Source organism: Pyrgilauda ruficollis, unplaced genomic scaffold, assembly GCF_017590135.1.
Source record: "Pyrgilauda ruficollis isolate IOZ18807 unplaced genomic scaffold, ASM1759013v1 scaffold3, whole genome shotgun sequence".
In the NCBI taxonomy this organism is placed as follows: Eukaryota; Metazoa; Chordata; class Aves; order Passeriformes; family Passeridae; genus Pyrgilauda; species Pyrgilauda ruficollis.
Genome location: NW_024524377.1, coordinates 20,833,537 through 20,858,775, shown reverse-complemented (window position 1 = coordinate 20,858,775; position 25,239 = coordinate 20,833,537). Strand labels below are relative to the sequence as shown.

General features: G+C 34.9%; 1 protein-coding gene across 4 annotated transcripts in view; it reads left to right on the top strand.

Moving 5' to 3' along the window:
* TTN (titin) overlaps nt 1–25,239 on the top strand; it is a 236,211-nt gene that overhangs the window by 80,763 nt on the left and 130,209 nt on the right. For 2 of the 4 annotated variants that reach the window (XM_041473526.1, XM_041473525.1), the window contains exons 74-94: nt 217–504; nt 659–946; nt 1,453–1,743; nt 2,445–2,732; nt 3,718–3,810; nt 3,933–4,215; nt 4,470–4,650; nt 5,017–5,106; nt 5,190–5,457; nt 5,555–5,815; nt 6,385–6,594; nt 6,701–6,778; nt 6,893–6,919; nt 7,607–7,654; nt 8,583–8,639; nt 8,775–8,852; nt 9,134–9,385; nt 10,008–10,100; nt 10,645–10,722; nt 11,398–11,466; nt 12,096–12,182. In XM_041473526.1, coding sequence (XP_041329460.1) covers nt 217–504; nt 659–946; nt 1,453–1,743; nt 2,445–2,732; nt 3,718–3,810; nt 3,933–4,215; nt 4,470–4,650; nt 5,017–5,106; nt 5,190–5,457; nt 5,555–5,815; nt 6,385–6,594; nt 6,701–6,778; nt 6,893–6,919; nt 7,607–7,654; nt 8,583–8,639; nt 8,775–8,852; nt 9,134–9,385; nt 10,008–10,100; nt 10,645–10,722; nt 11,398–11,466; nt 12,096–12,182 — 3,408 coding nt within the window. Of the gene's footprint in view, nt 1–216; nt 505–658; nt 947–1,452; nt 1,744–2,444; nt 2,733–3,717; nt 3,811–3,932; nt 4,216–4,469; nt 4,651–5,016; nt 5,107–5,189; nt 5,458–5,554; nt 5,816–6,384; nt 6,595–6,700; nt 6,779–6,892; nt 6,920–7,606; nt 7,655–8,582; nt 8,640–8,774; nt 8,853–9,133; nt 9,386–10,007; nt 10,101–10,644; nt 10,723–11,397; nt 11,467–12,095; nt 12,183–12,424; nt 12,488–12,724; nt 12,791–13,141; nt 13,223–13,768; nt 13,847–14,522; nt 14,601–15,084; nt 15,169–15,476; nt 15,576–16,694; nt 16,773–17,618; nt 17,694–17,850; nt 17,926–18,158; nt 18,243–18,539; nt 18,603–18,899; nt 18,978–19,205; nt 19,284–20,031; nt 20,116–20,501; nt 20,583–22,638; nt 22,723–22,916; nt 23,280–25,031; nt 25,110–25,239 lie in introns of all 4 variants that reach the window. The other 2 variants (XM_041473527.1, XM_041473524.1) reach the window with 2 other exon arrangements.

Genomic DNA, 25,239 nt, shown 5'->3' with positions numbered 1-25,239 from the left:
GATAAATAAAAAGAGACCTCTCTTCCTGCAACCATATGCGCAGGGCTCTTTACAACAAGTTCAAAATAAGTGGTATGCTAAACAATATTTTTAAGTGGAAGTTATGAGCAAAAGTCCACCATACTCTGCAGCATATTAGTCAGTGATTATTGCTGAGTGCAGCAAGAGGTTCTGGTGTCTTCTGGAAGACTTCACTGTACACTTGTTCTCTTACAGAGCGTAAACTTCCTCCTTCTTTTACACGAAAATTAAGAGACATTCATGAAACTGTTGGCTTACCAGTTGTATTTGATTGTGGCATTGCTGGCTCAGAACCCATCGAAGTATCTTGGTTTAAAGACGGCGTGCGTGTAAAAGAGGACTACAATGTTCACACGTCCTTTGTAGATAACGTAGCAACTCTCCAGATTTTGAAGACAGATAGGAGCCTTATTGGGCAATACACCTGCACAGCTGTCAATGCTATTGGGACTGCTTCTTCTAGTGGCAGGCTTGTCCTTACAGGTTGGTGGGCTGTGAAATATTTAATGGAAATGTCTTAAAACTGAGTTTTGCTTTATGTATGGATTTAATATTGCACAAGAGATTCTTATTTCTCACAGTTTTAAAGTAAATTGAGATTTTTAAATGACGAGTTTTTATTTCTTTCACTCTTCAGAAGGGAAGACTCCTCCATTCTTTGACATCCCACTTACACCTGTGGATGGCATTATTGGAGAAAGTGCTGATTTTGAGTGTCATGTTTCTGGAACACAGCCTATTAGAGTCACTTGGGCAAAAGATGACCAAGAAATTAGAACAGGAAAGAACTATCAGATCAGTTATGTAGACAACACAGCCCATCTGACCATCTTGAGAGTTGACAGGGGGGATTCTGGAAGATATACATGCTATGCTAGCAATGAAGTTGGAAAGGACTCTTGCACAGCTCAACTGGCTGTTAAAGGTACTGAATAGATAGTACATTGTGTTTACATTTTTCTTCCTTCAGGTATAAAGGAAGTTGGACTATTACTGCAAGATAACTTTGAGAAAACTTTTGGCATGTAGCCTGAGAGTACCTATCTGGAGATACATATGAATCTTTTATGGGAATTAGGAAGGGTCACTAACAGCAACAGGAGGAGAAATCAAACATTTTCTTTGGCCTACTTTCTCAATAGACTCTGGCCTATTTCTTTCTTAAGATTTTGACAAAACTCTTGTGGTTATTTAAATGGTGTATGACTTAAATCAATGTAAGAGAATTTTTTTTCAAACAGGAAAACACAGTGACAATGACTGTAAGAGCAAGGCTCGTGCTGTTTATCGTAGCATAATTTCACTTAAAAAACATATCCAGTTTAATTGGGAGAAAATATCAATTCCCCAATGTTCAAATTTTTCTTGAAGCATTGTCTTTAGGATTTTTCATCTCAAGATAGATTCATGGAATTTATGTTCTTTTTACAGAACGAAAAACTCCTCCAACTTTTACTAAGAAACTGTCTGAAGCAGTAGAAGAAACAGAAGGGAATGAACTTAAACTTGAGGGTCGTGTTTCCGGCTCTCAGCCTTTGACTGTTGCTTGGTACAAAAATAATCAGGAAGTCCATTCAAGTGCTCACTGTGAATTATCTTTCAAAAACAATACCTTACTTTTGCATATAAAGGCTGTAGAGCAATCAGATGCTGGTTTATACACCTGTAAAGTGTCCAATGAAGCAGGAAGCGTGTTGAGTACATCTTCTGTTGTTATCAGAGGTTAGTTGAAGTCTTGTTTTTCTTTGCTTCCTGCTTAAAAACAATTTATTTGTTTTATTTAGCTGCAAGTATATAGTATCTCTCTTATAAACTGGCTTTACTTACCTTAACAGCAGTGATTAGTCCAGTGATTCACATAAACCACAAAGTCAAGAAATTATTTTATTTTTGTGATTATTTTTTTTTCAAGGAGAAGCTTCTTTTTTTCTATTTGCTATGACTGATTTAAAGTGGACGTCAAAATATTTGTGAAATTTTTGTTGAATTTTTAATCATGCTGTTTCAGTGGAGTAACAGGGGGTTTGTGTAATGAAATCTAAGCTCAGGCTGTGTTGACACTGCGTTGTGGTAGCATGACACTTCATCATAATAGTCTTGCAGGAAATTGCATGTTTATTTCTTTAAAGATTTTTATGTAGTTCTGTAACCTAATAGTGCTTTTGATCTCATACTATTTTTTGCGTGTAAAGGTTCTTTCTGAGAGGATAAAGATATTTCTTGCATGTTTATATAGCAAATACGCTGTGATGCTCTCTTGATATTTATTCCATTTTATAACATTATGATTGACATTCTCAGACTTCTGTTTATCATCCTCCATTCCTTGCCATTGCCTCCTTAGTAATCACATGTATCTCTCTTTCTCTTATATTCTTGATCATACTTCCCTGAGTGTTCACTCAAGCGTTTTCATATTCCAGAACCTAAAAAGCCTCCAGTTTTTGACCAGCCTCTTCAGCCAGCAGCAGCAGAGGAAGGTGATACCCTGCAGCTTAGCTGTCATGTCCAGGGATCAGAGCCAATCCGGATCCAGTGGCTGAAGGCAGGAAGAGAAATAAGAGCTTCAGACAGATGCAACTTCAGCTTTGCTAATGGAGTAGCTCTTCTAGAACTTGCTGCAGTTACCAAATCAGATTCAGGAGAATATGTATGCAAAGCTTCAAATGCAGCTGGCACTGATACTTGCAAATCTAAAGTGACAGTCAAAGGTACAGTAACATGGAGAAAATAAGGCATATGACAAAAATGTCAACCAAAACGCTATCCCACTTTTTTCTGTGGAGCAAAAAAGTTAATAATCTAATAACAAACAATTATTTACTTTTAGTTTTTTATAAAATAATAGAATCTGGTAAAACAGAGTATTTAACAATAATTTATATATCAATAGTGACATAAATGCTGAAAGATCAGTGTCAAAGCAATAGTACATTCCTACCAAAGAGATTAAAAATTTATTTTCTATCTAAACATGAAATTTATGAAAAATGCAAGCTAAATGGGTGAAATTACTTGGACATGCATGTTTTATGGAAAGCATGTCAAAAGTGGTGTTTATTAAAGGAATATACAGAAGGAATTTGAGCATGTGGCCTTAGAGCCTAATTGTTTTAAGACTATTACAGCTCTAGGACATTTTGACCTTTTAGCTGAAAGTAAATAGTGTCTAAACATGAGTCCTTCTGTGTAGTTCTTGCTTTACCGCTGCATAAAGGACAAGAACCCAGCAGTATGCACAAATAATCCTTTCCACTACATGGTTAGCCACTAGGCTAAGGACGAAGTCAAAGAAAACCAGGAGAATTCAACAGATCACTGTTATGCAAGTAACTCTTACGGTATATTATCCAAAAATAGAATGAAAAGAGAAACCCTCACCAAAAAAACTTATCCATTTTAGAAAATGAGGCTTTCTATTTGCATATCTATCTGTGGATTTGCATCCATGGAGAGTATAAATGGCCTTACTGAACAGCACAGTATAGTCCATTGTGGACAGTTTCATCTGGAAAGTAAACTGCAAGTTGGTTAAAACAATATGAAAATATTTTGGATTTTTACCTCTTGCATAGTATTTTGTTCCATCTCAGGAATTAATTTCTTTTTTACAATTCCTTCAGAAACATCATCACCTATGAACATAAACTGTTACATGAAGCCATCTGTTATAACTCTCTGACTCTGTTTTTTTAGAAAAACCGGCAGCTGCTCCAGCAGCTAAGAAAGCAGACATGGAAGGCAAACTTTATTTTGTGTCAGAGCCTCAGAGTATCAAAGTCATGGAAAGTAAGAACTCTTTTCAATACAGTACAATGTCTTCTATTTGCCTACACCTTTTGTTTGAGATGATATCCCTCTGTCATAAAGAACTGGAAAGATTTAGCTTCCTCATTTGCATCTTTCTGCAGAGACCGTTGCAACATTTATTGCAAAAGTTGGAGGAGATCCAATTCCAAATGTTAAGTGGATGAAGGGAAAATGGAGGCAACTCAACCAGGGAGGCCGCATTATAATCCAGCAGAGAGGAGATGAAGCCAAACTAGAAATAAAGGACACAATAAAAACTGATTCTGGCATGTACAAGTGTGTTGCTTTTAACCAACATGGTGAAATTGAGAGGAGTGTAAACCTGCAAGTTGAAGAAAGAAAGAAAGAAGTTGTTGAAGGAGATCTCAGGGCAAAACTAAAAAGGTATATTGAAAGCTTTTATGGATTAATTTGCTATCAACACAGAAGAAAAATTTTTTATTATGCATCTCAGAACAAGATATAGTTTTTAAAAAATTGTTAAATAGGAATAACTGTACTAAAAATAAAAGCACCTGACTAGACTAAGCTAAAGGATTCTACTGCAGAGAACAGCTCTGAGGTGATTCAATATTTCATTAAACAGCTTTCTGGGAATGAAATGCTGCTTAGTTAACTTCTGTTATTGATTTGAATAGCACTCCAACAAAAAGAAAAGAAGAGGAAGAGCAACCTATTGATATCTTGGAACTTCTCAAAAATGTAGATCCCAAAGAATATGAGAAATATGCTCGCATGTATGGAATTACAGATTTCCGTGGCCTCCTACAAGCCTTTGAGTTACTAAAGCAAACCCAAGCAGAAGAAAGCCATAGATTGGTAAGATACAGTGTGACTGCAGCATTGGTTCTCTTAGGAGTAATATGTTTCCCTTGAGCAGACATGGTGCCCACACTCTGGAAGCTCTGAAGTTACGATGTGTAGAGAAATTTCTGGTTCCTCTTTAGCTCTTTTACAGGCAGTTCTCAATGTCTTGCATGCTCAAATCCAAGAAGAAAACATGGGCCTTCTAGGCTAAGTAGGTTCTGTCTTCATAACTTGATTGCAGTTGTTAGAAAGGGAAGATTTCCTGGTTACAGTACAGTTACATAAAATTTGATGTAGGAATGAATTCTGTGTTGGATAAATGTGACAGCTTGACATTTAGTATCCTTTAATCTTTGAGTATATTCTGCATTCTTATAGGAAATTGAGCTCACAGAGAAAGCTCAAAGGGAAGATCAGGAGTTTGATGAACTTGTAGCTTTTATTCAGCAACGACTCACACAAACAGAGGTAAAGCATTTTTGGACTGATTTATGAAATATTCAAGCCTATAACAGGGGAACTTGAAATTAACTTAAACTAATATTTTCCAGCCTATTACTCTGATCAGAGACATTGAAAATCAGACGGTTTTAGCAGATGAGGATGCTATCTTTGAATGTGAGATTAAGATTAACTATCCAGAAATTAAACTGTCATGGTACAAGGGAACACAGAAACTGGACTCCAGTGACAAATATGAAATTAGAATTGAAGGTGATCGCCACATACTGAGAATTAGAAACTGCCAGCCTGAAGATCAAGGAAATTTCAGAATAGTGTGTGGACCACATATTGCCAGTGCCAAGCTAACTGTGATTGGTAAGTCTACTTCTGAAGTAAATATTTGAATTAGTTTACACTTTATTTATTCCACTCTCTGATCTCTGTTAAAATGTATGTTTTAACATGCTGATAGAACCTGCAGTTGAGCGGCATCTTCATGACACTACTTTCAAGGAAGGAAAAACATGCACACTGACTTGTCAGTTCTCTATCCCAAATGCCAAGTCTCAGTGGTATAGAAATGGGAGGCCCATTAAGATAGGAGGGAGATATTCAACACAAGTCTCTGACAAAGTGCACAAACTCATCATCAAGGATGTTAGAACGGAAGACGAGGGACAGTATACCTGCAAGCTTGACAGTCTAGAGACAACGGCAGATCTGGCCATTGAAGGTTTGTAAAGATGTAGAATCTCTTTCTTACAATAGTGACACTTTCTGGAGGTTTCATTAGCAGAACAAATGAAAATAAAAAGAATTTCTGAAAGACAGATTCCAAAGCTTGGAAACAGACTAAATAAGAAATTTTACTGTCCTTTCTCTTCCAACAACATGTGACATAGTTGTGCAATTCGGTTAAGTGTATTCTTCACTAAACCATGATTAATAATGTCCCATAGCCCACAAGCAATCTGAGTGGTACTAGCTTCTGTTTTCTTTGGGACTCTTTCTTTGGACTTTTTCTTAATTATTCTCTATCTTTAGTTTCCTTTATGGCTTCTCTTAGAAAACATATCTTCACAGCAATCTTATTATAGTTGAATTCTTATGTCTTCTAACCTTGATTCTTATCTTCATAGAAGGTAGAATCCTTTTTTCTTACTCTTCTTTTTTTAAGATCTGTTGCTATTATCTCATTAAAATTTACCTATTTTGATGACAACAGTGAGAAGCATTCAGCTACAGTAAATGCCGTGGTGGTGCATAACAATTGACAGCGATATTTTTTCTTTCTAAAAACAGCGGAACCAATTCAGTTCACCAAGAGCATACAGAACATCGTTGTGAGTGAACACCAGTCTGCAACCTTCGAATGTGAGGTGTCTTTTGATGATGCAGTTGTGACATGGTATAAAGGCCCCACTGAACTGAGAGAGAGTCCCAAGTACAGCTTCAGAAGTGAAGGTCGTTGTCATTATATGACTATTCACAATGTCAATGCAGAAGATGAAGGTAAAAATGCATGAAACAGTTGTGCTGGTGGCATTTTTTATATGTTTTTTTTGTCTGGTTTTAAATTATAAATGAATATAAATATGAACATTCTTGGCTGCTGCAGGTGTGTATTCTGTAATTGCTCGTCTTGAACCAAGAGGAGAAGCAAGAAGCACTGCAGAGCTCTATCTTGTAACCAAAGGTTAGCAAATTTTCTAAACAAATTTGTGATCATAACCATGTACAAATTTGTTTGCTTGAAACATGATTCTGGAAAAATCAATAGTCCTAAAAGAAATCTAATATTCCTTTGCAGAAATCAAACTGGAGTTGAAGCCACCAGGTAAAGTCCTCAAGCAAGACTGGCATAAGATCTTGTCAATACTCTGTCATAAAATTAAAGCATTGCTCTGCTTTTTTATTATTTTCAAATCTTTTTTTCCTGGTTAGAGTAAGTATAAACCACATCCGGAAAAGTATTCCTCATCCACTGACATGCGGAACTATTATTCTCATGAGTAGTGGCAATGAATACTGAGACAAATCCACAACCAGTGACATTAATAGGAACCCCATTTTGTACAACATGGAATGCCCCATTCTCTAAAACACATAAGTTATTTTTTTAACTGCTAAGGAATAGAACAATGAAGATATTCAATTAATATATAGGATCTCCTCTGTGCAACTGGAAAAAAAAAACAACAACCAAGGAGACAAAATAGGTAAAAATCACGTCCTTATGATATGCAGTGATCTTCTTTTTTGAATGTTCTTAAGAGCCTACTCCAAATGTTGCAAGAATTATTTAGAAATAAAACATAACATTGTATGGGCTGGTTGAACTGAAAAGTTAATACAATTAGTTATCTATTGGTTGTCTAGCTTATGCTTGAGGAGCGAGCTACAATCCTTTTATGTTACGAAAAGAAAGATTAAAACACCATCAACTACTATCCTTGAGGAGAGTACATTGAATTTTTTTAATTGGTAGTATTTATTAAGTCAATTAAACATTTTGATTTTCTAGATGTTCCTGATGCCAAGGTTGCAGTTCCACCTCAAAAACCAGCTGAAGGTAGGGTAACAAACCATACTTGTTCTGTATCTGCACTGAACCAGAAGGCCAGTGGGAACCTCAGAGAAAAATCTTAGCTCAGCAATAAGATCTAGTTAATTGTCCCTGTGAGCAAGACTTGATTTGGATAGGCTTCTTTGCTATGTGGAAGGCAAAAACTCTACACCACCAGTGGTAGGAGTTAATTTAATTCTCTTAAAAGGAGAATTTTTAAGAATTTCTCTTTAAAAGAGAATTTCAATTCTCTTAAAAAGAGAATATTTTCCATCATGTTTTCCTATCACTCTTCAACTGATATCAGTTCAATTTCCTATCAGTTGTTCATTTGATCTTCTTTTTATATCCATCTTCCTCTCTGATAATTTTTTTTAATTATAATATTTTCTTTTTGCCACAAAAAATACCTTTTAAACAAGCTATCTGAATTACTGCCTTAAAAAAAAATATTATTTTAAAGCTGTACATTGGATTTCATGTTTATGGCAAACAGTCTCACCCCAGGCTCTGGTTTTGGACTGCAGGCTACAAACAGTATTTATACTTCTGTTACGTTCAGTAGCTTACTATAAAGGTCAGCAATTTGAACTTCTTGGATTTTTTTCCAGGATAATTTGGTAAATGCTTCCAGTGGCAGCAGGAAGGGAAAGATTTGATATTTAGATTAATTAAAATCTGCAAAGATAGGAGAATGATGGCAGCAATAAAAATAAAGCTGAGGACATTCAGGCCTCAAAAAAGTAAACCGGGGGTTCCTACTCAAGTTATATTTATTCAGCTGCTGTAAACTCTCAGAATAAGCACCATGTTTGCTTTTATTCTGCAGCTGCAATAAAATAATATAATCCATTTTACCAAACCAGGATTTTTTTCATTTACAAGGAAATATCAAACTTAAATTCTGTTCTAAATATTTCATTTTTCCTACAAGCTGCCCCTATTCCCATTCTTCTGCCTCTTGTTCCACCTCCAGAGGAGAAAAAGCCAGGTAAAAGTACTTATAGTATTTGAATACTATGCTCATGTTTCGTTATGACAGTTGATTTTTGGATTTTTGTTTGTTTGGCTTTTTGGGGCTTCTTAAGGTTTTTTAATTCAAAGTTTTAAATCTATTATTTTTAAGCAGAGAAAAAGGTTCCATTAAAGAAAGTCCCCCAAAAGGTGGTTAAAAAAGCTCCTGAAGAAGTCCTGCTACCTAAAGGTAAATTTTTTCCCTTGTTTGTAAATTTTTTTAAAAGACTAAAATTACCTTATGGAAACAGAGTGTTTTGTTTTGAAATAATTTCAGTCTCTCACAATTGTTTGATTTCTGGATTTATGTTAAAAACATACATTTAAGATCCAAGCTGATTGTGACTGCCTAAAAAATAGTCCCTTCTTTAAACCATCCATGGGGGTAAAATATTTTCACTAAATGTGAACATACAATATGCCTTGTGAATTCCACACTATGATATGAATAATCAATTTATTTATTTTAAGTTCCTGAGGTGCCACCAGAGAAGCCCAAAGAAGTCAAAATAACATCCATGGCAAGGAGAGAAGAGATACATGAAGAAAAGAAAATACATGAAACACCCAAAGAAATTTATGAAGAATGGGAAGAAGATTATGGTGAGGACCATGACTATTATGTCAAGGAAGAGGGCTATGATGAAGGGGAAGAGGAATGGGAAGAAGCTTACGAGAAAAAAGAAGTGACTTACGAAGAAAAAAGAATAATTCATGAAGAAGGTATTTGAATTATCATGTCATTTTATTTCTTCTCTTTTCTCATATTTATTATTAAGGCCCCAACCTTTTGAACCAGGCAACATGTGTTTTGTTTTGTTTTTGCTAAAATATCTGGAACCATAATATGCTGACAAATTTTAAGTGGCACTTGATGATATCACAAGATATCACAAGGTAGGGATGCAGATAAGAATGGATACATTAGAAATTCATTGCCAATGAACTTTGCAGGTCTTTGAAACCTAACATGACTTAGTAGTAAGGATATGTGTAATTTTTAGTTTTTTGGCTATTTCTTCTATAATTTTCCTGCACTCTTGATATATTTAAACATTTCACACATTTATTGATTGATGTTTATGGCTGTATTTTGCAATTTCTTGCATGTTATAACTGTCTTGGGGATTAGCAACATGTATGCCTTGAGGAACAAGTTTTGGCTCTGATGAGAAAAATGAACCTTGGAAATAAGCAAAACATTTTACTTCCACAATTGGATCTCCAAAACTCTCTGTGTGTTTTTAAAATTCATAAAACTATAATGGCATAACTAGGACCTTTCTGTCTACAGAGCCTTTAGGCAACACATTTTTTATCATTAAGTGATGTTATTTTGTTTAAGTGACCGAAGTTCCTAAGAAACCCGTGCCTGAGAGAAAGCCACCGGCCATTATAGCTGAAAAGAAGGAAAAGAAGGAAGTAACTGTTCAAAAAGGTATGACTTTCGCCCAAAACTAACAGGAGTTAGATTCAGATATGTAGATTGAGATGTCGTATGCATCTCCTTCAAGCTGACTAGCACTGCTTATTCATATTTCCTTGGAAACAAGAAAATTCTCTTTATGTTGAACAGTGAGATGAGCAAGGGTCATGGCAACTCTCTTCTCCCACCTCATTTCTGAGCTCTCTGCTCAAAGGTGGTTGAATCAAAACAAGAATTGATGGTAAAATCAAACTGAGCTTTAGTTATCCTTCCTTCTCCCTGTATATTAGCCTTGGGAATGGGAGTAACGTGTAAGAAATTAAATGCTGCCCTTCTGGGAAATGTTTCCACTTAGATCACTGCATATCTCTCAGGGCAGAGTGGCCTTCACTGCCATCACCATTCACCACCATTAAACAATGCATTGAACCGAGCACAGGATGCACAATGTTTATAACATCCTAAACAAAAAAACCCATCCAGTTCTATGTGGTCTCTATCCAGAAAACTATTTACAAGATCACTTAAACAATAAATCTATCTGAATTACTTGCAGTTGTCAAGAAACCTGTCGATGAAAAAGTGGAGGTAACCACTCAGAGGGTTGCAGAAGAAAAAGTCAAAAGGGCTGAGGGTAAATACTGTTTAGTTATCTTAATGTCATCTTTCTGTGAAAGTTGTGCCTTTCGTTTCTTAGCTGATCTGCATATGCTTTGTCTTTACTCAACATGGTCTGATCAATTTTTCAGTCTTTGAAATATCTAACAAAAGCTTCTGCTGAATTCTTTAAACAGAAGATTGAAAGCTTTTTAGGGGAAAATTAATATTAACTACCAATGCTTTAAGAAAGGAAGCATGTATGAAATTGCTGTGGGTGAAATAGTGTGTTTCATTCTAAGCTGAAGATGTGAAATCCCTATCTTGTTTAGCATTCCATTTTGACCCATCTGTCAAGATGCTTTGGTTACTTCTTTGGTTATAAAATAAATATGCACCCTTATTCTCTTAGTAGCTACTTCCTTTTGTGTAGCATTTCCCATTCTGCAGCAGGATTCTCTCAGCTGCAATTTAATAAGTATCAGGAAATTACCTGTATGCTAAATGCCCTGAATATCTTTAGAACATAACAATGAAAAGAAACAAACACATTTCTTATGTTGCTTTATGTGATTCTAAGAAGCCTGACTTAGCTGATGAGTTAGATTGTTTGTCGTGTTTGTGGTATTTTCATCATTGATAGATTTCTGTAGACTTATTTTTATCTCTTTGCTAAATGTTTGACTGAGTAACAAAATTCTAACACCAACAGTTACCAAGAAAGTTCTGCCACCAAAACCTACACCAGTGGTCGTTGAAGAAAAAGTTATGAAAAAAGAAGGTACAGATCAGCATCTTTGAATTGCAGTTTACACTTTTTTTTCAGCACCCAATGTATTTCTGTGCTTCTTTGGAATTTGTGGGCCTGTGTGTATGTATCTGGATCCATAGGAGTAGTCATGCTGTGACTGCTCTCTGTGTTTAGTTAGTATGTCTACCATGCTTTTGTTTCTTATAAAGTCTGTTTTTAACATATTTGTGGATAGCCTTTTGGTTCTTGTTTAAAGAGCCTACAGTCACACTGCAGTGTGACTTAGCTTTTTCTTCATCTATTCTGCTTGCTGGCCTAACCTTACATAATAAGTATAATTGTGTCCCCATGGCCAAAAATATCTTTGAAGAACCACCTTTAGAATTCTTCTGATGTACTATCTCCAAAAGCCTGTGCATGCATTTTGTTTCAAATGTTAGGGCTAAAGGTGTCTGTGTCCTTAGTCTTTAACAAATACTAAATATTATACTTGTGTGCTTGCTCTGTGTTCAGTATTTTACAATATGAATACTGACTGTCTAAATATGTCTAAGACTTTAATGTGCAATTCAGTAAAGACCTGATAAAAACTCACATGCTGACTACCACTAATGTGGATCTAGAATATTAAATACTAAAATAAAATCCTATCTTTAAAGTACCAACAGTAGAAACATGGACTGTTTCAGAAGAAAAGATGTCAGTTTCTGTCCACAGAGAAGAAGAATATTCATATGATGTTACAGGTATGTACAAAACCAAAAGTCTGTGTACCCAAATCAAAACAATCCTTCAATTATTCTATACCTTCTTTTGATCTATTTTTATGTATGGCAAATTACATATTTAGACATATTGTACATTTGTCTTTTGGTATGCCTTGCTTTTTTTGTCCATTGTGTTATGTAGCTTTAGTATTATTTAGCTTAATAGATGGAAATATTTCAACTATTTTATCTTAATATTGTTTAAATGCTTTTCTTTGAAGAGCCAACAGAGCATGAGAAAACAGTTGAAGAAAGATTCTTTGAAGCTGTTTATCCAATTGAAGGTAGTTTGATTATGGATGGGAGTCTAATAAGTATTTGTTTGCTTGTTTGTTTTAATTTGAATCAAAATTCATTGTGAGACTTGCACATGCTGTTCATCTTTTACATATTAACATATATGTTTCAGTGATGATTGTGTAGTATACACACATAATATCTTCTTGAAGTTTTTTTAGATTTATTATCGACATTGGTATTTCCTATCTCAATATTTAATGTCTTTAAAATTCCTATTGTAGCACATAGAGAGGTTGAGGAGGAGGAAGAAGTTGTTTCTACAGAACTGGAGATCTCTCATGTTGAAGGTGAATAAGTCTTTGCATCAACATCTGCTCTGTTTTTCTGGACTTTCACATTATCTGTCTGTAACACTGTTTACCAAAGGATAGCATGTCAGAACTGAGATCTTTCAATTTCCCTATGGCTCTGCTCTCAAAGCTTCAAGCCTTATTGCATTTCTATCTTATTCTTCTTCATGACTGCTTTAAATAATTCCTTTAATAGCTTTTTGTGAGATGGGCTTGTTGTATTTGTTTGATAAAACAGATTAGGTTTTGCCGTTTAGTGTTTGTTTATACACCATGTTAAGAGTAGCCAACTGTGGTTTATCAATTATTTTAGCTGTCTGCTAAATGATCACCACCTGTCTTTTAAAGTGCCTGAGATACCAAAGAGGCGTGTTCCAGAAGAGAGAAAGCCTGTTCCTGTGCCTAAAATGGAAGCTCCTTCAGCTAAAGGTATTTCTGCTGCTCTAGTTAAAAAAGAAAGAAGCAAAGCCCAAACAAATTTTCTTTCTTTCTTTCAGATTTTTCATGTTTTCTTGCATATATTTAGGAATTTACTCTCTATGTCTCTTTGTTTTTGCACTATCTCCATATGCATTATTTGATTTTGCATTGTCTCTGTTGCAGTTTCAGTTTTTCAATTGTTCTATAGCTTTTGTCTCAGCTTAGGTCCTTCTCTTTCTTAGCTATCTCATGCTTATTATTTCTGTTTAAGTTGTGCTGCTTCTTCAGGCAAGTGTAGAGTGTTTTTACTTCAAGAGAGTAAAATGAAAGGTGCTAGTGCAGTGATTTTAACATAGGAGTTTTATACTGTATCATAATGTCTTTCCTGTACTGTCCACATTTGTCCAAAAGGCTAAACATAGTATTGTGTCACTTGCAGTGCTCAGATCCTTGTCCAAGCACTGTCTTCATTGTGTAAAACAATCTTGGATTATTCAAATCTGGATTAGTATTCCAAAAACTAAGCATCTCTTACTTTAACAATGTTTTCCAAAGTGCCTGAAGCCCCTAAGAAACCTGTTCCAGAAAAGAAAGTTGCTGTTGCTAAAAAGGAGGTGGCTCCCCCAGCAAAAGGTACAGCATCTTTCAAATGTGGACTTTAACCAGTTCTGTGCTGTTGTCCCCTTTTCCTAACTTCTCTTATGTTCCCAATACATATGATAAACTTTGAGTGTTTACGCATATGTAATCTTTGTGTGTTATGTGTGAATGTCTGTTCTCATCTAAGGCATTCAAAAGCTTTAGAAAGATTACCTAGATGAATTTTAATACCTTTAGAGTTTTTGAAGGGCCTAGAAAAATTATGCCTGAAGAAAAAGTACATATTCCTTTTCCCAAAGGAGAACATCTGCATGCCAAAGATACACTTACTGATGGAGTGTGCACTACTTGTTGAGTTTTATTTTCCTGTTAGTCTGTCTGTAAGCATGTTTGTGTTAGAATTTATATTTTATGTATAATTCTCTGTACATCCATGAGATTTTTTCAAAACCTGGTAGTATATTTGAGCATCTCATTCTTCAGTTAAGAAATCAGTCTTAAAATATTTGATAGTCTTCCAGCAACTGGTTTGATTTTATTTTTAATCAAACATATGTTGCCCTTGTCATAGATCTTTCTGTGTTAAGTGTATGAATGTGTTATGTGGTGTGTCTTGATATTCTTACAAATGGATTAATGAAATCTATAACACTCCAATAAATCTTTGAAAGTTAGAATTCAGTTATCTTATACTTTATGGTTTTTTAAGTGCCAGAGGTTCCTAAGAAAGCTCCCCCAGAGAAAAAGGTTGCTGTTCCAAAAAGAGAGGAAGCTCCAACACCTAAAGGTACACCTTAAAAAATAATGTTCTTTTCTTATTATCTTAAGCATCTTGTTTATGTCAAATTTTGGGTTTGATTGCTAAGTTAATCTGGTTATACTGGTACTTCATCTATGTTAACATGTATATTTTGTGTCAGTTTTGTGTATAGGTGTGCTGTAGATTTATTCTTTAAAAACTTGCTAATTTAAGCTGATTATATTATAATTAATATCTTTGAAGTGCCAGAAGTACCTAAAAAACCAGCTCCAGAAGAAAAAATGCCATATGTTCCTAAAGTAGAACCTCCCCCTGCAAAAGGTATAATACAGCTAACCTTAATATCATTTATTGTAATCTTTAGAACATTGCATTTATCTCAATTTGGTCAGCTGTCATGTTTGTCAAGCAAAACATATCATGTGTAATCTTTCTCAACAACACATTTCTCTTGCGTGATGCCTGTGCCAGTTTTTACTTCAAATGTTCTAAAACAAATACTTTTTTTAAGTGCCTGCAGTTCCTAAGAAACCTGTCCCTAAAGAAAAAGTATCTCCTGCTGTTCCTAAAAAAATTGAGGCTCCTCCAGCTAAAGGTATGCTTTCCAGTAGAATGCAAGAATATGCTATTTCTCAGCTTCTGTCTATAAGTTCTGTGCTGTTATTAGTCATTGATTTGTGCTTCTCCTGTGAGTTCTGCTGTTCTGATTTACACAATGAATCATTACAGTACATTGTTGTATCTCGTGTGCAATACTTACGTGGTATTCTTTCTAAATATTGAATCTCTATTATATCTTATGTACTCAGTACTCTTCTTTGGAAACCTAGATTTAGCATTTCAAAACTATGTTTTCACAATGGAATTGGAAAAGCATACATTTAATATCATTATCTTTCAAAGTGCCTGAAGTGCAGAAGAAAGCCACTTTTGAAGAAAGAGTACTTATTACAGAAGAAAGAATATCTGTAGCCATTCCAGAGGAAATTCCATCACCTGAAGGTACACTATAAGCAGACAATAGTGAGAAACTTAAGCTATGTCTGCAAGTCTATTCTAATATCAAGATCAAAATACACCAAATATTTTTTAATAGTTATTTTGTATAAGTTTTGTGTTGAACTGCCAGCAGTTAAAAGCCTCTTAAAATGCCATTTACAATTTCAGTCTTGAATGTCAGGATCCCACCACACTGATATGGAAACACTACTATTGAATACAATAATCCTCAGATGAGGGCCTCATAGGTTTGCAGTAGCAAATATGGATGTATTGTTTATTTTAGACTCCACAAATTAGGGCTGTAACCATCCATTTGCCATACTCACTACAAAGCTCTCTGTAGCCCTGAAGATAAAATACTGCTTCCCTCTGCAGTGTTAGCTTCTCACCAGCTTTCAGCTCACATTCTCGTGTTCAGGGAAGATTGACATCAGTTGTTTTAAGTTAGTATAATTCCATATAATATCTGCTTCAAGATAACTGAAAACATCATTTTGTCTGTTTTTATTAATAACTACCCAGTCAAGAAAATTTGCACTTTCTTTTAAAAACCATAAATTAATTTTTAGAAGAAAATTTGAAACATGTCTGTCTAAAATATGGACTTGCAAATACACATCCGTATGGATACATGCAGTGTTAATTTCTGCTTGTGTCTTGCAAATTAACCTTTTCTCCAGAACTAGCTGAGGTTTTCCCTGATACAGTCACCTTTGTAGATGAGTACATGCCAGGATTTCCTTTCAGTTCTTGACCTATCCATTTCATTTTTTCCTTTCCTCACTTTCATACAATTGGATCAAGGAGAAATCTCTAATTCTTTGACTCTTGTTCCCCCACTTCAGTTGTTGTGATGGGGAAATTTGGGTAGCAGAGGCATTCTAATGAACTGACAGTTGACCAGTGTATGGTATTAGATACAACAGCACACAATAGGGAACCTGGGACACAGATAAATCATATAGATGCATACAGTGCACAGCACTTTCTGGATTGTATGCATATCTGTCATTGCTATATACAACTTCTAAGAATTGGTCTTCATCTTTATCCATCAGTCCTTCCCTCTGTCCATTTATCCATCCTCCAAAAATACTAAAACTACACTTTTCCTTAAAGAACCAACAGTTGAAGAATGGTCTGAAGAAGAAAGAGAGGAAGTATCTATTTCCATCCACAGAGAAGAGATTTCTGAAGGTATGACAACAATTCAGGAGCACTAGGAAAAAGCAAAAAAGTAATTTTTGGTCTGTACCAAATAGGCAGTTTGGATTAATATCTGCTTTACTCATAAGGAAAAAATTACTACTCTATAAATATGTTTTGGAACTTATAAATTTTAATTTTAACTTCTACAACTTCTGTTTCTTGCTTTTGAAAAGTGGAGTAGCTAATCCTGTTTCAATGCAGTGAAAATAATAAGGTATCTCTTTGATAGTGAGATCTGTCAGGACTTCTTTATGTTTACAAAAATCCTCTGTTGGAAGTTCCTCTACCACCAGGATGATTGGATAAAGTAAATGTTCTTCTGAATACCATGATGCACTCGGGTTTCTCAGATAATTTCACTGTAAAATAACTGTATTTTTTGCACCCGTAAGTTTATTGGTGGTCGCATAATATTGTGAAGGGCAGTAACTGACTGACTCAGTTTCTATGACTAGTGACACCACAGATTTTTCAAGGGACATCTTTAGCCAAGGAATTTTCTCAGTATTTGGGAAAGAAGGTTTCTCAAAATAGACAAATTTCAACATTAGTGCATGAGTGGACAGAGGAATGGAGCATTTTCAAATTCCACGCAAATACAAGATGAGAGCTCAGTCTCTTGGTCCCATTTAAGTTGCTTGGAGTGTTTCTATTGGCCTCAGTGGAAGCAGGATGGCTCGAATGTAGATTTTGTCATCCCAGAAGAGTCTGTTAATAAAGTACACTGTTTATTTTTGTCTTACAAATATTTTGTTGCTTACCAGGGCCATGAAGGCAGTAATATATGTGAAATACTTAAACTTAAGTGTTTTTATATTTTACTCTTTTAAAAAGTGACTGAAGAAGAGTCTTACTACATAGAGGAGACAGTAACTGTTCCAAAAAGAGAGGAAGCCCCACCTAAAAAAGGTATAAGTTCATTTCACTACAACATATGAGTTGTTTCATCATTCTTAACATTATGTTGCCACTACATGTTTATGTCCATTTTTGGCATTTTTGTTTGTATTTGTGCTATAGCGATACTACTCCTCTATGTAAAACTATGTATTGTAATCTTTTAAAGTGCCTGAGAAGCACAGGAGAGTTGTCCCTGAGCCAAAAGTCCCAGCTGCTCCTAAGGAAGCTCCAGGAGTTAAAGGTATAAACCAGTTCCCCAATCAGTTCATGTGTCTTCAAAGGGATTATGTTTGTCTTAATGTCTTGCTTGTACATGTTGACATAGGTGGTGTCTTCTCACAGTGATGATTGCTGTCTCTTGAAAATTCTTGTTTGTGGTAACTCAGTAAAACACATTGTGTGGTAGGCAATTGCAAATATTACACTTTAATATTCTTTCTCATCTTTCTTCTCATCTTGCTCATTTTTCTAAAGTTCCTGAAGTTCATAAGAAAGCAGTTCCTAAAGAAAAAGTACCTGTTCCTGTGTCTAAAAAAATAGTGGCTCCACCAGCAAAAGGTATATGTGTTTTGTTCCTGTTGTAAAAAAAAAAAAGCTTTTTTGCTGCATTCCATTTTTAACATATATGCCTTGGCTGGGGATTGTATTGTTGATACAACATATATTTCTGGTATCGACTTTCTTCAACATTAAACATGTTTTTATGTCTGTTTGTCTACAATGACACCTGTGACCTGTGCTGTCTTGATGAGATTTATATGTTATTGTGTGTTATTTATATGTTATTTCATCTTCTATCTTATACCTGTTGATGAAATCAAACAAATTTTCTAAAGTTACATAATCTTTTTTAAGAACCTGAGGAAGCATTGGTGCCCACTTTTGAGGCAGAATTTGAAGAACCTCCAACAACCAAAGGTAAACAGATTATTACCATGGAGATTTTTTAGTTAGGTCTTGCAGTATTTGTGGTTAGGCATTTTAATTAAATACAGTTTTGTTTGTTAGTATCTGTAACCTTTGTAGGATCTCCCCTTTCTTTTGACTCTACTCCTTTTGGTGCTGTGAATGTAAAGGCTGCTTTTCAGCAGTGTCTTATTTTTGTAGCTGTTGAAGTTCACTTAGCACTTTTTTTAAACAATCAGAATAAGTAAAAGAAACATATATCTGCATTTCAAATATTGTAATTAAATATCCTTGCACATTATTTTTAAGTGACTGAAGTGCACAGGAAAATTATCACAGAAGAAAAAGTTGCAGTTGCTAAAAAAGAAGTGGCTCCACCAAAGAAAGGTATATAAATTTTCAGTTACACTACAGAAGTCTTGTCTCAGAATAGTGGTTTGTATTTATATCTAGTTATCTAACACAGACTCTAATGTTCAGTGTTTGCTGTCTTTTTTTTCTTTTTTTATTTTAATAAATATCAAGTATCTGATTTGTGTTTTGTCATCTGCTTATATTTGTATACTTTGAGTAATTTAACATCTATTACAATAAACTTCTTTTACAAACTGCTAGTGGTGCCCAAGAAGCCTGTGCCAGAAGACAAAGTACCTGTTCCAATTTCACAGAAAGTGGCAGCTCCAGCAGCTAAAGGTATACAAGTCCTTTTGGAAGTAGAGATGGCTTTTAAATATCAGATATCCATGTTCATCATACTCACAGTCTGCATAGTTAATAAAATCTGTCTCTCCTGATTTGGTTATAAATGAAAAGGACCTTCATCTTTTCCCCTTCAAAATACTGCTGAGTATGACAGCGAATAGCCATGCACCTTCATTCTTTGCATTTTTTAACTAGGATTTCATTTTATTGATCACTCTATATGCTTAAATTCTTGCAAAGCTGAGTGACATTTACTCAGTGAAAAAAAATTAAAAACAAAATTTAAAAAAAAATCAATCTTTATAATATTCAATGAAGTGTTTCAATATTCAATGAAGTGTTTCAAACTTACAAATATGTTCTCTGTTTCTGTGCTTTTCTTGTCTTTGATTTTGTTATGTACCCTGAGTGTATGGTGTTCTGTGTTTTAATTGAGTTTCTGAAGAGTTTAGAGACAAAGTGTTTACCTCTTACTTTCCTCTTCATTCCATCTTACTTCCCAATATGTGAATATTCTGCTCAATTTTGTTTTGTCTATATATCTATTACTCTAACATTAGATCTATTATTTTACTATATATTATCTGTATGTCTCATGTGATTGTTGTGTTTATTATATTTTCTTTTAAACAGTTTGCTGTTTGCTCCTAATTGTTTGTCTATAATTCTTTCATACAAGTTTCAGAATGTGTGTGATTTCTTTTAGAAGCTAGTTTTCTTACAATTACTATCTTTAAAGTCTCAGAAGCACAGAGGAAAACTGCCAGAGAAGAAAGAGTATCCATTGCTGTTCAAAAGAGAAAAGTGTCTCCACCACCAGAAGGTAGTCCTGCCCATGGGTTAATCTACAAAGAGATTGTGCTCATTTAAGACTACCAGAGCTTCAGGCCTATTGCTCTGGCATGTCTCCTGAGGTTCAAATTTAGAATTATAGAATCATTTAAGTTGGACAAGACATTAAGGTCATTGAGTCCAACCATTAACCTTACACTACCAAGTCCACAACTATGATCCACCGTAGTCCCAGAGGAACTTTTACAAAGTCTTTGAGAAATACTAGAGACATTTTTCCCAATTAGTCTGGGTGTGGGTGGTGTCAGGAAACAATAGTTATTTTTCTAAGAAACTCCAAATGGGATATTTATTATTGTACATGGTATTACACCAGAAAAAAAAAAAAAAAGTTAATGTTAGACTCTGTCTTTGAAGTACCAACAGAAGAAGAACATTGGGCTATGTCAGAGGAAGTATCCGTTTCTCTCCACACAGAAAAGGAGATTTCATACACAGGTATGAGGACTAAAAAGATTCTGTATCCAAAGTTACATCTTGTCAGCTAGTAAAAAAAACCAGCAAGAATAAAACAAAATTTTATGTTCTTTGCTACTGCCAGTTTATCACGAAAGGGAAGCTTGTAGAATGGTGCAGGACAGTATTTCATTCTGGCAATAAAATACTGTCTCTCCTTTAATTCTTTCCTTTAGCTTACTGCTGTTCACATTGTGGAAGCCAAATAATTTCATTAGGTCCTCCTTTTAAAATCTTGCCACCTGTCTGACCTTTGAGGGAAAACGAGAGACAGTCTTTGCTTTCATTTAAATTAACATGCTTTATTATTCTGAAAAGACAGACAGTCCTTTTCTGTTCTGTAAAATCAACTCCTCGCCTAAATCCGAAGGTTAAGGAAAAAATCATTAGCTCTACTGCTGCCTGCATGGCTGAGACACTTAACACAATCCAGTGTAATGGATCTGCCTGCTCAACAGTCCATAGCCTTTAAGGAAAATTTATTGGTCTTTTACTTTTGCAGACTATCAATTGATTTGTGAAAAATTACCCACAAGATGCCTCACACTCACTACTTTCAAATCTGATACTGTTGATAAATGGCATTAGCATATTCATATCATAAAAGATTAATACAGACAAATCAGCGTGAAGTTAAATTATCTATTTAGTTTCCAAAGTTGGGGAGACAAGCATACTATGAGTACTAAGAGTATGATGAAAGATGACCTTTGATTCTCTGTAAGGCAGGTGTAATATGCCATCTGGTCTGGAAAGAAAAGGGTCAAAGTAGAAAGACATAAAGGCAACAGTTCTTCAGTAGGGTACCAAACTTTGGTGTTTTAGCTGGGAAAAAAAAAAGAATCCAAAGGAACCTGAGCTTTCTGAAAAAGGTACTCATGCATAATGCAGTTTTTGTTTCCAAATCCACCAAAGTATCAGTTCCAAGCAGTTTCTGTTGAAGATTTCAAGTGTAGATGCACCTGGCATTTATAATTAAATATCAAGGAGGACTATGCCAGAAAATACTTAGAGAGCTAATGAATCTTCACATTACCCCAAAAATAACACCAAGCATCAAGACATGTGACAGCCACTCATCTATGCTCTCTGTATCTTGTCATGAATAAAGTTTCTTCAAATCTGTCAGCAACAGAATGGATTCCATCTCTGAAGGTCAAAAAAAAAAAAATCTCAAATCTGTTAAGAAAATGCCAGTTATTCTCCGACTTGGCAAGTCTGCCAGATCTTAAAATGGCAAGGTGACTTTCTGTGCAGTTTCCAATTATATTGGTCAAAAATTTTCCAAGACACCTGCCTCAGAAAGACAAGACCCACACACTTCTGTAAAAGGGAATATGGTGCTTAAACATAGTATTCTTTCCTGAATAAGTCTGAAAAATTGAACATATCCACATCTTAATCTTTTGGAGATGCTCCTGCTTTTACAAGGAATGGCTCCTTGCCATGTCAGAACAAACAAGGCACTTCATAAAGTAATTGACAGAAGAGGAAAAACACCTTCCTCACTGAGCAAGTCATTCTCTTGCTTTTAATTAGCCCAGAGCCCTTATCTATTGTTACTCTCAAAGGTTTTCTCCATGTGTTCCTTCACCTTCATCTAGAGTTTTCTACACAAATCTTTTGTGGTCAGTGAATGACGACTCTTGATCTCTTCCCGAGGTAGTGCAAAGTGTCACTGCTCTGGAGAGAAGCTGCTACAGAGAACAATGAGGTTTATTGATTTTGTAATTGGATGGCTTTGGATTTTGAATTCTGCCCATCAGCAAGCTTAGCTTCACTGTTGGCAGCAGTGGATGAAGCAGGAATCATATCAGCTGCTTATACTGGTATCTTGAAAAGACTGTTGTTTCTTAATTGAAAAGAAGCCTAATGACTTCTCTAGATACATGTCCAGTGACAATAAGCACACTTGTTTTTTACATGTCAGCTGTGTGTTTGTAAGATATCTTTTTTCTGTTTCTTACCAAGAATTCTTTTGCTTTTAAATAATTTACATATAAAAATTCTTAAATGTAATTGTACTATATCTTTCAAGTGCCTGATGTACCAGAGAGGGCTATCATTGAAGAAAGAGTACCAATTTATCCTCCTAAAAAAATGGCAAGACCACCAGCCAAAGGTATACTGGATAGAGTATTCAAATATGGTGTAAATGTTTTTTGTGTCTTGTATGTTCCGTGTACAGTGAGTACTGATTTGTTTTCTGTGGAATGTTCCTCCTTTGTTTAATTCCTAGTTGACAATGCCTTGTGATCCTTATTATAAGATCTATGTGCTAAATTTTAAGGTTCTTTTAATTGGTATCTTTTTAAGTGCCTGAAGTACGCAAGACAGTTGTCCGAAAAGAAAAAGCGTACGTTGAAGTTCCTCAGTATGAAGAGGAGGAGGAGGTTCCAAGGTACGAGGAGGAAGACACCACCAGATATGAGAGGGAGGTGATCCGTTACAAGGAGGAAGTTCGGCATTACGAAGAAGTTAGTCACTATGAGGAGGAAGCTCCTCAGTATGAAGAGGAGGAAGCTCCTCAGTATGAGGAGGAAGAAGTTCCTCAGTATGAAGAGGAAGTCATCCACTATGAAGAAGAAGCTGCTTATTATGGAGAGGAAGTTGCTGAATATGAGGAGGAAGAGCCACAGGTTCCTCAGTATGAAGAGAAGGCTCCCCCACCAACTAGAGGTATACTTTAACTTTAGGGTTTCTGTGAGGAAAAGTAGTATCTTTTCATTCTATGAAAGTACCAAACTTTTGTTTTACAGTGTTGCAGTGTGCTTTACAGTGTGCATTTTTAGAGATGTTTATTGATTATTATATAGTGCAGAAAACATGTGATGGCTGTATATCTACTCTTTACTACTAACTCCATAAATTAAAATTTTCATGTTCATGTTCATTCCTCTTTCATATGATCTCTGTATAAACCACTATGAAAATTTAACCAAGCTGAATTTCATTCTCATCTGGGGTCCAATTTTTCTATCAGACTGTGCTTGAAATATTTAAGAATACTTATGTAAATTCTGCAATCATAGACAAAAAATATATTTATCTAGAAAACAGCGAGGATACTTGAAAACAAGTGATGTAGGAACACAATTCACACTGATTTTTTTCAGAATCTTAGAAAGCCCTATGGTTGATGTCTATTTCCATCTTGAAGAGAATACTATACTTCCATGAAAAAGAAAAATATCCATATTTAAATAATCTAGTTTCAGGTGTTTTCCTTAGCACTAATTTTTATGGTATGGGTATAAATTTTCTACATTGTTAAGATAGGATGAGCATAGTATTCACTACTTAGGAGAACTAGGTCATGCCCAGATCTTGGTAATAAAGATCTGCATATAATATATTCTGCATCATAATATAAAGATACAGGTAATGTATATCCGATTTTCCTAAATTATATGATCATCAAAGAATATAATTTCCAGTCCTGATCCAAATCATTCCATAGTGTTATTTTCCATCAAAGAAGTTCAGAATTTCATTTGACTAATTAATAAATATCAAAATTATATCTAACATTGTTTACATTAGAAATTTTGTCATGAACATGAGAAAAGATGAGGCTGTACACTGCAAAACCCAGGTTAATCCTGAACAGGAAAGATTAGTGTGGGCTGAAATTTCCATTTAATCTCCCATATTAGCTAAGTTTAATTCACATGTGCTCCAAACTTTCTTCAGTATGCTCAGAGCCAGTGGAATTATTCTCCTGTCATTGTAAAATTTATATGAACATTTCTGGGGTTTGGAGTACAAACAAATGTTTAGATACATTTTAGTTGAAACCTTTGCCTCACTGCAGTTAAAGGAAAAGTCTGTTGATTTCAGAAGAGTAAAGGGAATTTTTAAAAAGCATTTCATTTACCCAACAAATTGTGGTATAAACTGCTGGGTACTTATAATGGACAGTGCTGTGCTTGAAGTAAGTCAGTTGATAAACTAGATGTGCTTGGGTTTTTTGCATTTAGAAAGCTCTTGGAAATTTTTCAGGAAGAAGATGCAGTCATCAATTTATATTTAATGTATATAAAAGAATATGATCAGATGCAACCTATTACATGCCTGACAACCATAGGGAACATGTTTTTAATAGCTGGTTAGAAAAAGTGACTGAATCTCTCTGACTTAACCTTCTGAAAAAAGAAAATCTTCTTTCAAAAAAGCCCTTGAAGTTGAAAATATCTTCATTGATGGCCTCCATGGCTAAGCAGGGAGAATGGACATAAAAGCAGCTAATATGAGGTGTTTGTTATTTTATTTTGTCTTAGTGATAAAACCCTTTTAAATCATAGCTGTTTTTTTGGAGTATGTGATGTTTGTTTGCATGAATATGTATTTGTTATTTGTGATGTTTGTTTGCACTTTATGTTCTTGTTGTTATGGAAGTAAATACCTAAAACTTTAATGGTATCTTTCAAGTGCCTGAGGTTCCCAAGAAGCCTGTTCCAGAGGAAAAAATACCTATTCTGAAGAAAAAAGAACCTCCTCCAGCTAAAGGTATATATAATCTCTTTACATTAGAAGACATCCTCTGAATATGTAATTATTTTTCAGATGCCTTAATTGCTTATTACTTTTTTCTGTTCTTTTTGGAGAGGGTTCTTCATATGAAATATTTGTGTTGCTG